General features: G+C 44.2%; 1 protein-coding gene across 4 annotated transcripts in view; it reads right to left on the reverse strand.

The window, feature by feature from the left end:
• LOC118506332 (glycogen synthase kinase-3 beta) overlaps nt 1-17,586 on the reverse strand; it is a 46,474-nt gene that overhangs the window by 14,293 nt on the left and 14,595 nt on the right. For 2 of the 4 annotated variants that reach the window (XM_036043302.1, XM_036043304.1), the window contains exons 2-4: nt 9,127-10,482; nt 3,529-3,719; nt 1,394-1,477 (exon numbers count right to left, since the gene is read on the reverse strand). In XM_036043302.1, the coding sequence (XP_035899195.1) occupies nt 1,394-1,477; nt 3,529-3,719; nt 9,127-10,315 (1,464 nt within the window). In that variant the 5' untranslated portion in view covers nt 10,316-10,482. The remainder of the gene's footprint in view (nt 1-1,393; nt 1,478-3,528; nt 3,720-9,126; nt 10,483-17,586) is intronic. The other 2 variants (XM_036043303.1, XM_036043305.1) reach the window with 2 other exon arrangements.

Genomic DNA, 17,586 nt, shown 5'->3' on the forward strand with positions numbered 1-17,586 from the left:
TATTTGATCAAATTGTTTTGAAAATTCAAATGTCCGTGTGGTTGTTGTTGTGTTTTTTATTCGAATCAAATAGCACGACGGTTTGATAGTAATAATGGGCGATTAGATGTTGGTTTTGTGTTAGAACAAGTTTGAAATAAATAAAAAAAGAAAAGAGAGTAGATTAATACGAAATTGATCATGTGCGGAGACACTAAAATGCCATCCTTGGGTTTAGCTTAAACATCGAGGGCGACGAAGAACTTCTCTAGTGGATTGCAAAGCTACACAATAACTACAGGCAACTGCTATGCAGTAAACTATACGCGCAAGAAAAGATGTAAAAGGATAAATAATTGTGTTATGTGTTAAAACGATTTCTGTGTGTAGTGAATGGCATTGCGTTAATGTAATTGTGACCTAATTGTGTAGTAGTATACCGGGAATAAGAACTATCCTTTAAAACATGGTCCACGTTATTTATAATATAAGTTAAGATTGAGATATTAAGTGTTTTCCAGATGAACTTGGAATATTCCTGATGATTTCTGGACTTGAATGATGATGAGTAGAAATTTATCAGGCATTTCGGGACTGAAACATTTAAATACTATTCTAGCTCAAGCAATGATGTTTCAAGCAATAATGGGCTAAAACCAGAAGAGCCTCACTTGAAAATATTAATCTTGTATTTGAACAACATCGAAGAACAGATTCCAGACCTAACTGAAATCCGGTTCCGTTGCATTTTGAGCTCTCTCAACTCTTTTATTTAGATAACCCTCCAAATTTCAATCATAATTTGAAGAATCAACGTCTTGCTCAAGAACCGTTTACTTCAACTAACCAACCAGTTCCTTAGATATAATATAAACAAAGGAAAGAAAGAGAAAATAGAACTATACTAACTATACTAACGACGAACTTACATTTACTTTCATAACAAACTCATTGATCTACTACTAGCCAGCTAAAAATCTGGCCGTGGAACTGGAACGCAAATTTAAACATCAATACTTTTCTGATACCGTAAGGTGTCTCATTTTTTGCCAACATTTTATTCTGAAGAACTTATAGCCGCAGCGAGATAGGGTGCTTGTGATACACCACCGAATTTAATGACGTTTTGACGATGTCTCTAAGCGTCGAAAATAGCCGCAAAATTATAGTATGATGCATGGTTGCAAAAGATAATGGGTTTCAATCGTACGGGAAAAGTTCAAGCCCACCTTTCCGCAGAATGGAACACCGTTGGAGAGCATGATAACAAATGAGCCGTGAGATACATGAGCAGCAACTACTGTTGGATGCTAAAAGGTGGCAAATACTCTATAAGCCAACAGAGCTTGACACCTGCCCGGCGTTGGTAGATGATACACGGGTGATGTCCCGTGTGCCGCCGCATGATACATACCTTTTCGCCACTGGAGTAGAAGAAGTACTTTAGCTTAACGATGTTACAGTGTTCTAGTCGTCGCATGATCTGTAGTTCACGGTTCTGGAAGAAATAGGAAGAGACAAATGTGCCCATCAGTATCATAAGTACGAATGTTCTTGTGTGTGAGAGTGGGTGTGTTAGGTAGGAATGTCTGAAGGAAACTGAAGGACACAACGAAGAAAAAAAATATCCCAAGGAGTGAATAATTAATACGTGCTCACACTCCGACAGATGGACGATTAGCAAAGGGCGAAAATAACAAGCAAACAAATAAAAAAACAGCTTGTTTGCGTGCCGCCACTTTCTGTGAAGTTAATCAATAATCCTTATTTTTCACGCATGGTAAAACCGGTGCCATGATTGTGACGAGCTTCGGGTATAACAATCCAATTTTACTTACTGCAACGGCGAGGCCGCATTTTACCATCCAATTTAACAAACCAACGCTCCAAGTTCTTAACACAACTCAACTAGTCCATCTCAATAGTATCAAAACCAATTGATAAAATTCACCTTTCGACTGTGGTGGGTAAAACCTTGACACAGGCACCAGCCGCTAACAACGGTTATTCCTTTCCGGTAGCGCTGGTCAATGCACGCACAAACTCACTCACACACACACACCTCCACATTGCTCCCAATCGATAAACGGTGTGGAGAATTAAGCAAGGACAAAAATGAAGTGCGGTCCGGTGGCCGAGGCGATAACGGCGCCGGTCTACACACGGCAGGACTGGGGTTCAAATCCCATCCAGACCGCCTCCCCGTATACAGGGCTGACTACTTTGCTACGGGTAAAATAAAGTCACAGAAAGCCAGAAACGGCAGGCCGAAACCTCTCGAGGTTGTAGTACCAATGAAGAAGAAGAAGAAGGAAATGAGACTTCCGATAACGCTTTGCATGGGCCCCGACCGTCCGTCCGTTCGGCGGAGTTATTACAACTTCAATCGAAGTAAAACGGTTTTTGTGTTGCCGGGAACTTATCCGCTTCGAAGCGGTTTTTGAAGCGCTTTTACACGGCGGCGGCAAGTGGAATAAGTAAGACATAAAACCGTTCCACAATTTGAATTGCATGACATGTGCATGTGGCTATAGAGTGACGACGACTTTAATAGCGTAAGCACCCCGTAAGCACCGGTTGGTACCGAAACGATCGAGTACGGTGCTGCTAGTGTATTTACGCATTCGTTTCTGATTGCTTGGCCTAGAAGCGACATTTGAATAAAAAAGTTGACGATGATAATATTGGGATGATGATCATCGACACGACACGATTGCTTGCTGAATTGTTTTTGTCACGAAAATATTGTTTGTCTGCGCGACATGTAGAAGGAGGGTCGTGATTCAGCTTCATTAGCGTATTGACTGAGTCATCAGTAACCAAGATATCGATACCTTCAACATCCTCATCATACTGCTACAACTGCTACTTCTTATGAATTTTACAAGTTAAATCGCTTCTTTTCGAAAATAAAAACATTAACTCTACTGCAATCGTGTGATTTTCCGAGGCTTCTTCTGAATGTACTTCCCACTGTTTTGTGGGGGTTTTGCTAGCCATTCTCCACCACTCTTCTGACAGAGCCGCGTAAAAAGTAGCTCAAGCTCAAGGATCCCGACGATGTGTGCAATCGTTAATTTACATGGAGCCGCTAAACTGCAACACCTTGCGCTTGCATACCCACACACAAACATTGGTCGGCGAATGAATGATGCATCGAGGGCATCCTGTCGAGACTCCTAATTAACATCCCATAACAACAAAACCAGTGCCGAGAGCGCGCGCTATATGCCAGCCGGAAATGAACAAGTGTAAACTTGCAGCTGTGTGTACTACTGCCTCGCCATTAAACAATACCAAACACATACGCACGCAAAGTACAACTACTACTGCCCAAGGTAGCATAATTGAATTCCTGTCGCTATTACCCCCAACTGTCGCAATTGCTGCTAATAACATCCTAATGATAGTCATATTAGCAACGCCCTTCCATACCTTACTGCATTCAATATGTAGCGCTCCGTGTGTTAGTGAGGTATGTACGGCTACCAACCAGCGGGTTGGTTGGGTGGGCTCTCTCTGTCTAGCCTTCCGTCTCCATTTACTTACCTTAAATCGTTTGTCCTGTAACACCTTCTTGATGGCGACCAGCTCGCCCGTATCACAGAGTTTCGCCTGGAAGACGACGCCGAAGCTTCCATTGCCAATTATCTTAGTATCTGTGTATGATACTTCCTGTGGTCTATCTGGACCTTGTCCGGGTGTAGCTACAACCGTCGTCACTTTGGAACCGTCCTTACCTGTGGCGGGAGGGAGAAAAAGAGAGAATGGAAATTCGATTAGCAATATGATTCCAGGCGTCCTGCAAGGACTGCTAGCGTAAACTATCGCTAGATGTGCGCGCACTAGCGGTGATATTCTCCGACAGAAACCAGGTGGAGAATGAATTCTACACTGCATTTTTTGCCGAACTACCGATTCTGGTGGTAGCTTTTTGCCGTATATTGCATTCCATGCGCTTTTCAAGTTTATTACGCTCTTATTGGCGGCAAAAGTTACACAAATTATTCAAAAAAAAAAAACTAAGCTTAACAGCAATACACTCAACGACACGTTTTATAGCAGTTCCTCTAAGAAGGATCTTGACAGGTGCATTGACTCACAGCGTTCCACCATGGACACAAAGTTGGAAGATTTTCCACTGACCACCATTGCCCACCATTGGAGAGGGAAATTTCGATCTGCCGATGATTTACACACCCGCCAACATTTTATGGTTTACGTTTGACGGTTCTATTACAATTACAGCGGCCAAAAGTTTGCTACAACTTTTACGAGTCTATTTTTAGTAGCTCGCAGCCTACTGGTAAATAACCATTCTCGTAGCTAAGCTTTAAGAAATTCGCCTACTTTGATTGCTTAGACATGGTTTTGCTACAGGGTTTCCCAGAAGCAGCATTGACCATACACAACCGCCAGATGTGAATCATTCGCGGGGGCATTCACACTTTGCCGCCCATTATTATTGAAAGCAAAACAGAACGGAATGGCTTTCTTTTATATGGCCATTTTTTTTAAAAGGCACAAATCGATTGGCTCATATTTTTACTGCACATGAGTAGTAGTGACGCAAAGCGCGCGCTCCTGTCGTGATATGACGGCGATGATGGCGTTAACCACTTGTGTGTGTGTGTGTGTGTGCTATGTGCTCCATGGCTGTGGGGGTGGAACTTTGCATAATTTATCCAAAATGGGTTCGCCGTATCTGGGGCTAAATTGGGTGCCCCGTCGTGGTCGTCGTCCTTACCGTCACGGCCATTCGTGTAAAGTTAGAATTTCTATCGCCGGAAAAAGCAAAAGTAATCGATTAGAACAATTATCGCAACTCATGGTAAGGAGCCAGGGAAGTCACCAGCTATGATGAACAAAATAGAGTTATGAACTTTGAGTGAATATAGTGAACCATTGTAACATAAATGAAAATCAAATCCCCGAAAGGCTAGAAAATGTAGGATTTAATTTCTAGAAAAGGTTATAGCTATAGTTGGCAACTGCTCAATCAGGTCAATAGAATTAGTATTGATCAACCACTTCTAAGCCAGCACTTTTCTAGGTTGGAAAATGAAATTGATATTAGGCCGAGCACATTAGCCTATTTTCATATTCACTTGCTTTTTGTGGTCATGGTTTTGCGTGGCAAACTGGCACAAGTTCTGTAAAAAAAATGGACAATATTGGCTGTCTCTCTACCGTTGGAAATTGATCAATCTGTCACGGTATTTAACTGATCGTCGCCATCCAAAAAGGATACAGTTGAGTTAAAGCAGAGCAGTAGCTCATTAGCAGTTCTTTCCAGATAATACAAGTTTAATTCCTGACGCGGACTCTACTGATACTCTGCTTACTGGAACAGTGCAACATGTGACATAAAGACAACAATTTGAAACCTTTTTCTTTTAGATTACACAGTCGATAGATAAACCAGTTTTTACCGGCTCAAGTCGGTAGAGAAGATACACCAAAAGGAAGGATGTCAATGCCGCCACCGTCATCAAATTCTACAATTAGCGATTACATTCCGTCACTGACGCAGATTGGCAATAACCGTGTGGATCTAAATCATTTATGGACAATCGTTATCTCATTACACAATTTAAAACTCCCTCGCAATAAAATGCATCGATATCTGGCCTATTCATTACAACTGATATTCACAATTAGTAGTGACACTGATAAGATACATCCCATGTGATGATTGTTTCTTCTAGAAATAATGTTTGATCGTGATAATTGGTGGCCTAAAGTGGGTCAGTAATTAGTGGAGCGTTATTATCGCTAGCGTTAGGCTAAGATCCTGGCACGAAAGTTCTACGATCATCAACCAGGGACATATGCTGGCTGAACCATTGCAGAAACCTCTACACTCATCATGATCTGTTATGGCTCCCATCCTTGTTCTAAATATATTGCTATAATATATGACTTGCACTGCAATACCAAACTGTGCTTGATCGAAGGTTATCTGCCCAAGTAGCGGCAGGTTATCGCGAATCCGAACAGTCCGACCACATCAAAATATATTTATTGCAAAGAGGGCGAAGCGTGAGCGCTTAATATTCCATAGGATTTTTTCTGACTCTTTCTTCCAAAATGTTCAATGTTTTGTAATCAGAACAGTCGCGAGATCGTGTGCGAAAGGGAAAGGATTACAATTTGGTTTTCTATTTTACCAAAACAAACAACGATTTTTGTTACTAACCCACAACATAACATGGGAATTTGTGAACGACGCCGATAAGCATTGCAACCGATGTCTAACAACAGTGCGAGAAAACCCCCTTGTGCCCCCTCCTTATCACGCCAATGACGAGCCTCCGCCAAATAAAGCCAGTCGCAGTTGATAAATTTGTGCGGGGCCGCGGCTAACGGTAGCGGTTAATTTTTGTGAATCATTATTTATTGTTTTATTACGCTGCTTGATAGATAAGCCATCATCACTATTCAACAAAGAGACAGAGCTAATGGAGAAATCACGGGTCAAGTCGTTGCTAACCGTGTAACGCACGATTGACTTGCGTGATAAAGTCCGCGCCATCGCGTGATTTTGCTAGTTGCAAGTTCGGAAGGTGCAATCGCGAGCTATTTTCTGCAAAGTAAGGAGGGATTGCATTTATACGATAGGAATTTCATATTTATAGGAAAATCGTGCGACTGCAGTTTCATTGATTAGAGATCATTCACGAGCCGGCGTTTGTTGAAATAATGAATAAAAAAAGTACGACCCGTCTAAGAGTAAATCACTCCAGCAAAGTGTGGTTACGGCAGCATCGGGCAAATCGCGCATCAGGTGCTAGTGTCCAGGAACGCACAGGGCGCCGCTATCTCTCCTTGACACCGAAGCTACGAGAGCGGAGTTCAGTCAAATAGCTGATTATGTGTGTCTGGCAACAAACATCTTACCAGCCAGCCAGAACGTTCATTATCTTCGCCCGCAGCTTTTGCCCTGAACCTTGCTGCGTGTTTACGAAACCGTACCAGGACGGCACACTATCAACGGAGTTCGGTGATGGCGACGACGGATGATGATGCTGATGACGGAGGGCCAGCTCTATCTAGCACATTGCTGTTTGTTTACCATTCCCACCTTGGAAGGAAGGAAGAATTATTCGACGCAAAAACAAGTGAGAATGAGACTTTCTGTGATCCCCTGTGTTCGGCTAATCTGAGCACATGTCGCACGGGAACAAACTCCAAACACGCAAAAGCATCCGCTTGGCGCAAAGGTGGGCGCTAAACGTGAAAAACAACCACCACCACTTGGAACAAGTCATGTCCCATGCGTAATATCGACATTCCTCCAACATCAGGATTAGTGGGCTAGTGTGCGGCGTAGAATAATCAGTCATTTTACAGCTACATTCCATTTCTAAACGACCTTTTTGCGACTGCCGGAAGTGGCTCGTTTTGATCATGACCAAAGTTGACACCGACGGAATTGCGTTCAATGCGAAAAAAGTAGAGCCGGGAAGTGAGCAATACATTTGTTTGCGGAAGTTGCAACTAGACGACGTAAGACTAGATGATGCGTGTGTGATCTTGTGACTGGTGTTTCCGTTTCGTTTCCCTTAAACCTAGCACATATACGTACTAGGGGGAACGATCCACGAATAAGCTGATCGTGTCTGTCCGTTACTAGACGATCGGTTTACGTCTCCTACAAGCGATCCATATACATAGGTGGGCAAGAGCGGTCCAATGGTAAAGGCTGCTAGCAGCAATTGAGTTCCGTATAGTATTGGAACGGGTTTTGCAGCGGTACATGGTCTCACTTTCAAGGCTCCCTGTGCCTCATGCGTTAGGGGTAAGTAATGCAGACCCGTTCAATGTCATGCATCAAACAGTTTAATATTTGAGGTTCGAAAAATAAATTCTAAATAAAGGGAAGAATTCAGAAAACTGTCACTGTTTACCCGCACGACACGCGATAATTAGTAGCATTCGTGTGGGAAATAAAGTGATAACTAAGCCTGACGGGTTATGCCTCCCCGCTGTTTAGTTCGAATTTTAATTTGCCTTTCCTTGCAAATTGATGATCCAAGGTTTGTTAACTATTGCGAAGATCAACTGCATTCTTAACGACCCACTCGTTTTAAGACTTCTCAATACTTCCTCTTAACAGAAAATAGAAATCAATCGTTCTAAATGAACATTCCCACTGAGGAAGGCGATAAAATAGCTCAAGTGGACATAAATCACCATTTTACTACACGCGCTCTTCAATCGAACCACACAACCGTCTTTATGTCTTGGGTTGTTAAAAAAATACCAGTTGTGTGTAAGAGAACGTAGACGTTTACACTATTTGCCTTACAATTCACAAACGACACGAACGCGGTAAGACCAATCGTTCGCTGAGTGTCTCTCCCGCACTCTTCCTACATGCTTATTTGCACATTAATCAGTTTGCGCATTTACCTGACGTCAATAAAGTGTGGATTGACTTTCAAAAAACCTTTGCTAGAGTAAGTGTACTACCACATCCCACCCCATCGGTTACCCGGTAGTACTGGAAATGATTCCTCGACTGAGAGAAGGATCAACGAGTGCAACGTGCTCATTAAATATAACACAGCTCATTACACGAAGGAAATAACGAGTAGCGCTGCGAACGATTGCTACCAGTTACCAATTTCAGTATGATTAATGCATCTAAATTTATACTAAAAGTTCTTAAAATAATCCACGCAAGACAAAGTACCAAAGTACAAAGTACCAAATCGTCCCAAAGTTTGTGAAGCAAATTATCAAGCGCAGACTTAATATCTGTTGAGGGGCGCGGTCACACCCTCCACCCGATGACACGAGTATTTCCTATTCGAAAAACACAACCGCGTCGCGTTTTAATCCTCGTGCTTTTGCCAAACAAAAATGCCATGTGCGATAAGGATTGAAGCAGTTGATAATTGCTTCCTGATGACGAAAGTAAACAAAACAATTAAATAAAAGAAGCCTCACACTAGCACAACACCTGACACGGGAGCTCTTATCGCCGAGGCGTAGGGGACACATTACGGACGTTCCCAACGCGAACGGTCGGTCGCTGCTCTAGTATTTAGTGCTAAGCGCAAATATTTAATTAAACACCGTCGTCACCCGTGGTGTGCGGCGACGAGGATCAACTTGATCGAAGGTATAGGGTCAACTTACACATCTCCTTGAGTTTGCGGGACAATCGGCTAAAGCTGAAGCAGGAACACTGCACCGGTGGCTCTCCGTCAAGCGAACCACCGTACTTGGCCGCTCGCTCGAGCTTCTTCTGCTGCTTGCGTTGCCGCTTCTCTTCGGCCAACTGGCGCTGGAGGGCGTACTTCTCGCGAATCTTGGGACTGCCGTTTTCGTCGATGTAGTAAAGCGTTTGCTCTAATCCATCGTACTTGTTGATTAGTTTGGGATCGATGGCGAACACTTGCAGCACGTTCGGGTCAAGTGGCGGCGGCCCAGGTGCGGGAAGCTGTGGCCCCACTAGCGGATTGCTCGGAGCAGGGAGAATCACGGTAGCAGTGGCGGCAGTGACAGTATCTTCCTCACCACTGCTGCCACTCCCGGTCGGCTGCTCCACTATTGGAGCCATTGCCGATGTGCCACCCGTATCACTAGGTCGTACCGGTGCGGATAGTTGATTGACGTCGCTCTCGTTGTCGTCTTCGTCGTCGTCATCGGCCTCACCGAACCCATCCGTGTCGGTGCTATCACAGGCGGTCACTACCTTCGGTAGCGCTTTCGGTCGTGGACTGTTCACGTCCGGCAGGCTCTGGCAGGTGCGATCCTTCATCAGTCGCAGCTCTGGCTTCTTCTTACCCAGTCGCATCGTTATGCCGACTTCCTCCTCATCGTCGTTATCTACACCGTTATCGTTCCCATCCCTGGGCTCGTCTTCCTCTTCCTGCACGACCTTTCGCTGCAGTTCACGTTCCGCTGCTTTGCCACCGATATTATTCGCTTCCAGCGTCGTACAACGATCGCGGTCCAACCGAGGCGTAGGCTCCTTGGAGCGAGCACCAGAGCTGCCACCTCCGTTTGACACCAGGCGGGACATGCCAATAATACTGCCAGTTCCACTACCCGGTGGATCACGATCGATGTCCTGCATCGAAAGGAACACGCCGGAATCGGAGGCGGCCATCTTGGCGTCGGCAAACGACGGTAGCGTCTGGTTGTGGCGCTGCTCATCATTTTCACACTCACTATTGTGCTTCAGATTCTCGATGCGTCTTCGAAACACTCCCGGAAGCGTAATGATTGGCACTGTTGCTGTGGACGACGATTTGGCCGTTCCTACCATCCCACCACTTACACTATCATTCATTTCCTGTACCGTGCTTGCTACTGCTGCCATCTTATTTCGTGCGGACAATTATGGCACCGTTCTGGAGATTAGCCGAAAACACCGCGAGCACTCTTCTTTGCCTCGAAGCTTTTCGTGGTGCAGTAGGACACTGTCACTTGCTATTTGTATTGCACACTGTTTAAGGAGATTAGAGCAACAAACACACACGCACGCTGCTAGGGGAAAGACAATAGCAAACTTATCTGTGAGACACTTGGACAATTCGAACTCGTATCTTAAGGTCTTCGAACGAAACACTCGAGAAGCTGCGACGACTGTGGCGATTGTATGCATATACTCTGTGTAATTGAGATACCATCATATCGAAGATGATGTCAAACGTTCAAACCACCCTTGAGGAGTAGCTGCTTTCTAAAAGGGAACACTGACCGCTGCAACCTAGCTTAGGAAAAACCCCACAGATCCGACTTGATTCAACGTGACGACGCGATACGAAACGGCGCTAAAGAAAACTGCAAACGTCGGCACGTTTGACCGTTCCGTTTGCACTTCTTGCACCGACTGTTTTGCTCCAAAACAAGGTCTCGCTGTGTATACATACATACTGCGCTTGGTAGATGTAAGAGACACACCAGCACGCTCCTCGAACGCTGTCTGTCGGCCGAAGCTTGCAGAATTACAACCCAACAAAATCCACAACACGCGGGGGAGCGGGAACTTTGGACGCACTCTCTATCCAACACAAGCACAACGGCACCACCCAATGAGCGCGGATGATGAACGCCGAAATGCCGCACACACAATTCGTGAAAGTGGCCCCCTCCCAGCACAATGGAACGGAATGGTAAAGAAGAACCAAGAAATTGCGTCTTAAATCAATCTGCGCACAATCCCAGCAGATCAAATCTCTGTTCCTCTCGAACGCCACACACAGGTGAGCCTATACACGTTGGATGCTGAACGAAGAAACGGGACTCTTTCGACAGGATCTTCTGTCGATCACTCTTCCGAGGCGTACAACAACAAAAAAAGGTATGAGAAGGAGATTGTTGTTAAAATGGTGCAACCAGAAATTTGCTGGGGGGCAAACACAACCCCCAAACAACACTCTGTTTTATGAGTCTGTGACTCGTCTCACGGGCCACGGTTTAAGGGACGCCTTTTTTGTTTACGAACAGCAAAACCACAACAAATTGTGCGAGAGAAAATACCCTAGAGATAATCTCGCATACGCGCATGATGGAAAAAGTTTAACGGGGTTTAATCAAGAGAAGGAATTATTTTAAATTAAAAACAAAAACTTATACAAGAGTTGAAGCAGCAAAAGGTGTTTTGAGCTATATAAAATTACATTTTGATACTGAAGATCTCCAATAACATTTTGTGTCGTGATTTGTACAATGTCCTTAATCATTAACGGAACGCAATGTCCGAAACTGCACACCAAGGTGAAGGTTGTTGGGCATGCCAGTCGAGTTCAAAACCTTCAAAGTGGTGGAAGCATGGTACAACCACCTTGCGCATTCCACGGTGGTGAGACATTTTTCTTCTTATGTAAAGCATGCCTCTCTACGGCACCTGTTAGACCGCAACGCAAACGCACGTTCTGGCCTCTTTGTCGGCTGGACACGACGACGAGTTGGCTTAATTATTTGCGGCTAGGTTTTATCAGCAACAACCGGTTTCTAAATTCCCACCCCTCGGGGCCGATCCATGCTACTGTGTGTGTGTGTGTGTGTGTGTGTGTATGTATGTGTGTGAGGATCGCGTCCTTCACGGTGATCATCGGTGTGCTTATGATCGGTGCACACGTTTTTAAGCAGTGTTGAGCGATGACTTTCTGCTCACATAACGGAATGTTGGTTGGTGGTGGAAGCATTTAACAGCTCGATGCGATTTGTCGCCAAATTCGGAATTTAGAAAAAAAAAATCTAATCAAAGCTTGACACCGGGATTCGTACACACAACTTCAATTCCCTGCTAAATCCGGTTAGATAGGCTAAAGCGGTCGAGCATAACTCTATCTAATGGGGCTCGACCGACGACTCGATAAGAGAAGGAAGAGCTCATCATTGATAGCTCAAGAGTTCTTGCGTGTATGGCTTAATTTTATTGTGTTGATAAACCATGTAAAGCGATACACCACGACCACCGTCATGGTACTGATGAAATGTCGTTACGTGATTGCATCAGCCAAATTCCTGGCCTAACGAATTGAACAAACGAAAGAAAAAAACATGGTAAACTAAGCGGCGCAATGTATCCATCAAACTGTCGATTGTTGACCAGTGAGCCATGGCAAGGAAGCAATTCATTGTGCCTCACTCACCGTAGAACGAAAGGAGCAATCCTCAGTCAAGGTTACGCACAACACATACGCGCGCCGAGTTCTTTTGTTTCTCTTTCATTCTTAATCGTGCAAAGTAAGAACGGCAAAAAAAAAAAACGCCAGTGAGGCGCTAAATCAAGAGAACAGAAAAAACTCTATCACACACAGACAGACAGACACGATTCGATGGTGTGTAATCTTCGACTGGAATTGCTTGAATGATTGAAAAATTAATGAAATGTTTTTTAAATGGGCCTTTCTCTTACACAGTCTCAACCCGATTGCTAATTCAAAGACAACGCACACCTGGGCATTGGCGACGACGGCGCCGAGAGTACGCCGAACGTTCCAGGCGAATGAACCTTATTTTTATTGGTGGCTAGCCTCCTGTCTTAAAGTCTCCTCCTTACAATAAAAACTCGTTACCACAGTCTTCTTCTTACGGTAGTGAGCTGCTAAATCTAGGTGTGCAATCTCGTGCAGCGTGCGTTTCCACCATTGTTGGGTGGATGCACTTTATTTAATTTGGATTTTGTTTTCCCCGCCCGGTTGGAACACACATAACCACGGCGGTGATGGTGCGGAATAATAAAGTACATACGATCGCACAGTTTGCAAGGAAAAGCTTGAACCGATTTCCTATTGATCGTGGAGGAAAAAACACCCTCCACCAAAGGGGACAACATCGAAACATGACCCGAGAGATGATGAAATCGTTAACTTATTAAAGATGGGGTGTGTGCGAACCGGAATAGGAGGAATAGGAAATGGAGCACACGACAGGAACCAATGAGGACGTTTTATAAATATTTATCCGATGTCCCGATTGGACAAAGGAAAACACAATCTTCCTTTCATCAGGTCGCAGTTAGCTGCCACATATGCCATCCCATCCAGAAAATGCTTGTCACTAACTTGAGTGGAGTGAGGATTTCTGATTTTTATCCTAGTTTTTAAGGAACGGGATTTGAGCGTTTCCAATACCGAACTCAGTCAAACCTATTTTTATAAATTTAATCTGTTCCGGTGTTGCAGCTATTGTACTGAAAGATTTTACTCAATCTCAACAAGTCGATTGTCTGTGTCGGGATTGACTCAGAGGACGAACGAAGTAGCTTTTGTGCTTTTTGGAGCATATGGTAAAAGAAGTAGTCAACGGAAGGTCCCTTACTAGACAAGGTGCTTTGGTCAGGGAGGCCTTTTTGAACGCGAGGTCTCTTGGTGGAAACGTTCGCTTGGTAAACCACAAATACAACTACCATTTAAAAGGCTATCGATTTGAAGTTTATGCGAATAAATATTTGTCCCACGAACACGAAATGTAGTTGCATAACTTTCTGCTTTAAATTTGAGACTTCTGCAGGTGTGTGCTCGTTGTTCTGTAAAATGGCACATTGGTGCGGGAATAATGCCAAACATACGGTGCTAACAAATGCGCGTTTAATGCAACGTCGTTGCAATGAAGTTTGAGGGTTGTTGCGCCACGTCGCTTCAAATCACCCGGTAGCGGTCAACGAACGATGTTCGACATTCCTTAGGCTGAGCGAGAAAGAGAACTACAAGAGAGATACAGCAGCTGCTCTCTGCCGGACTTGAGTCGCTCCTCTACTCGATGATCTCGATGTCATGACGAGATAAAACCGAAAGAAGGCTGTACAAATATTATGCTACAGCAATCCTTTTAACCCACCAACCGATCTATGTTGCGAAATTTCCAATCCCATACCTATGCTTAGACGATCTTGGCTACGATCTGCTACTACTATCGCATCCGTGCATGACGTCCACACAAACGGTACACGGGTAAAGCTTGAGATCCGCTGCAAGAGCAGAGCAGTAACAACGCAGCATGAAAGTTTCTTTCTCTCCTCTTGTAGCCATTCACATCACAACACAACAAACACATGCTTTGCTCTGCGCTGCTGGCAGCCTCCTCTTCTACTTCTATCTTCGATCTGTTGTGATCGTTTCATCGTGGAGACAGCCAACACACCCAGCATAAAAGCATGCAGAAGCAGCAGCGCGGCTCAACATATTTTCGCAGTTCGGGAATCTATTTTTAGCGCCACTTACAGCCGAGAAGGCGAATGATTTATTTTAAACTCTCACCGCAACTACTGCTGGCAGCGAACTACCCCACCAACATCGCCGACATCCTGCCACGGCGCAGTGTGAGGAACTGACCCCATCTTGCGGAGAGATCACACCGTGAGGAGGTGAGCTGCTGATGGGCAAACGGCTCCGCTGTATGTTTTGCTTTACCATTTGTTCTCCTTCATCAGATATCAGATCAAAAAGAAAGTATGTTATCAATGGATAGTCTAGTGAATGCATCGTATTGTTTCCCATTGATTCAACCGATGCTGCTGTCCATATATCTATAGTACTTCTGCCATGTTTGAATAATGTACCATAATGCTTCCCGTTATTAGGACTCTAGACCCAAATAATGGGGTCTTATAATAATTTAGCTAAAAATCAATAAGCTACATTTAAAACACAGCTTTATGTAAATCATATATTTTAATGGTGCTATCAATTGTTAACCAAAAAAAATCGAAACAGAAAACTCACACGCTTACCCGGAATACAATTTTCGAAGCTGGCGATGAGTCAACCAACGACTTAAAGAGGTTACGAACAAAAAACGAAGTAAGAAAATATTTTTTTATGGTATGATCGGCGGCTAGCGGAAGAAACTTGAAAGGAAGACTCTTTCGGCTGGAATAGTCATGTGCCACGTTCGGTGCGAACAAACTCAGTCGGACCACGGAATTCCACGAAACGTCATCCGTGGCGGCGTCGCCGTTGCCGACGAGATGAAAACGCGTAATAAAACGAATGAATGATCTCAGAGAGATAGACAGACCCGCACAAGGAACGTCGTGCGTAGGTAGACATAATAGCGCGTCCTGTTCCATAAGGCCTGCTTACAACGGCGTCATACATCTTGTACAAGAGACTGCAACTTAGCTGTTAATGTTTTACAACCTTTTTACCTTACTAAACACTTAAACTTTCACAATATCGAACATTTTACCGGAAGCTCAAGCACAACTTCCTTGAACTAATAAAGATATCCACACACGAATGTGATACACCGTCGGGGTTTCCCCCGAAAACAAATAAAAACGTACTCCGCTCCTGGCAGTTTCGTGGAATTCAATCCAGTTAGTAAACATTTCACGAACTTCTGTACTTTTTCGCTTCGTTTTTGTAATGGTTGTGCGAAGTAGTATCACGCAACCCCTCCCTGGAAAGCTTCCCGCGCTCATCCTCCTGTTTGTTAAGTAAGTGTGTCACGTTTGCCGATAATATTACACTTTATCGAGAGGCAATTAACAAGGGTTTCCTCCGGCAATGTTTTTCTTTCAGTGAAAACGAAAAAAACACAACAACGCACAGAGTTGTGGAAAAACATACAGAGCGGAATATGCGTCGGTGGTTTCCCCAACAAGTTATAAAACTGGTACAGGCTCTTGACATTTGATGTTGCTTTTAGAAGCGAGAAAATGCTGATTTTTATGGATGTAAAGTGCACGCAGTTTTTCGTAGAAATCTATTCCGTCGTCTGCTTCAACATGTAGAGCATACATAGCTTCATGCTTTAAGCGACACAGCGACACGAAATGGATCAATTCTTTCATGTACATCGTGCTCCCTATCCCAGACAATCAGTTTCAAGTACTGCAAAGCTTGACTTGCGATAATGGTTCACAAATGAGATTACGATGGATAAAATGTAGGATATGGTGTGTATGGTTTACCAAAACCTACACCATCGGTGACTAACGACAAAACCACGACATGGTCACACGGAGGGTGGGTTCAAGGTTGTGCCGTTGACAAGACGAGTTCGATATTCGTGCCAATAACGTCCCCACAAAATTGACCACCTCCCCCATCAGCCTATTTGCTCTCATTGATATCCAACACCCAACACAAAACGGAACAACCGTGGGTAGAAATTGGTGCAAAATTATTCCATCAATTGATTGATTGGGGTCTTCCTGAGCGGCACCACCAGCTGTTTAGAACGGAGGGCGACGGCGACGATGTGATTCGCACTGATTGATTTTCTGTTCCGTTTCGAAATGGAAATCGAATTTATCGTTTCCCTTCTACGATTTGATTTGTCGCAGAGACTAAACTGAAAAGACTAAGCTGAAGTGAATAAACGGTGCGCTTAAATCGTCTCCGCTATCGGGGGACTTTTGTTTTAGACGGACAGCTAGGAATGCTAACGGTTGACATCACACACAGCACATCATCGCGTTTGCGTACGTGAGGACGGACCCATGCGGTTATCCTGCAACTGTCACAAGCTGTTCACGATCATCGGAAGATCCCAACGTTATGTGGCTCAAAGGTGATAGCTAGACGCATAAAATGTCGAAAGTTTGGTCCCAACCAAACGGCCGAACTATGTTGGGTCGTGTGGAGGCGTTCAAATAGGAGAAGTATATTTCTAGACTCTCTCTCTCTCTCCCTCTCTCTCTCTCTGATGTTGATGCAACTCGCGGAAGATCGTGTTGCGGAAGATCGCTTTTGTCTGATGAACAGATTGATTCAGTTTTGTTGTCTTCGTTATGAATGAAAGGTATCTCATCAACACAAAATGGCTATTGCATAGTCGTCGTCGGTTTAGTGCGCACCACCATTACCCACCATGCTCGAATGAATAATTATGCCTTTTTATCATGGGAACTGGAAGATAAACTGATAATAATTCCCCCGGATGAGGAGGGAGCGTTTCGTTCGAGACCGATAAGGAAAAGGTGACTAAACCACGTTGAATGTAAGGGAGCTTTGTGGAGGAAGTTTTTTTTTCCTGTTTCAATCCCCGCAGTTCTGTCTTCACTTTCCAAGGCCATGATGCAGTGAAAGTGAAACACGACGAACGATCACCGAAAGATGCACTTTTCGATGGATTTTATACCGACATCGTAACAAACCAACACACACTGATTCCTCTGCTATTCTGCAAGAA

The sequence above is a fragment of the Anopheles stephensi genome, chromosome 2, assembly GCF_013141755.1.
Source record: "Anopheles stephensi strain Indian chromosome 2, UCI_ANSTEP_V1.0, whole genome shotgun sequence".
NCBI lineage: Eukaryota > Metazoa > Arthropoda > Insecta > Diptera > Culicidae > Anopheles > Anopheles stephensi.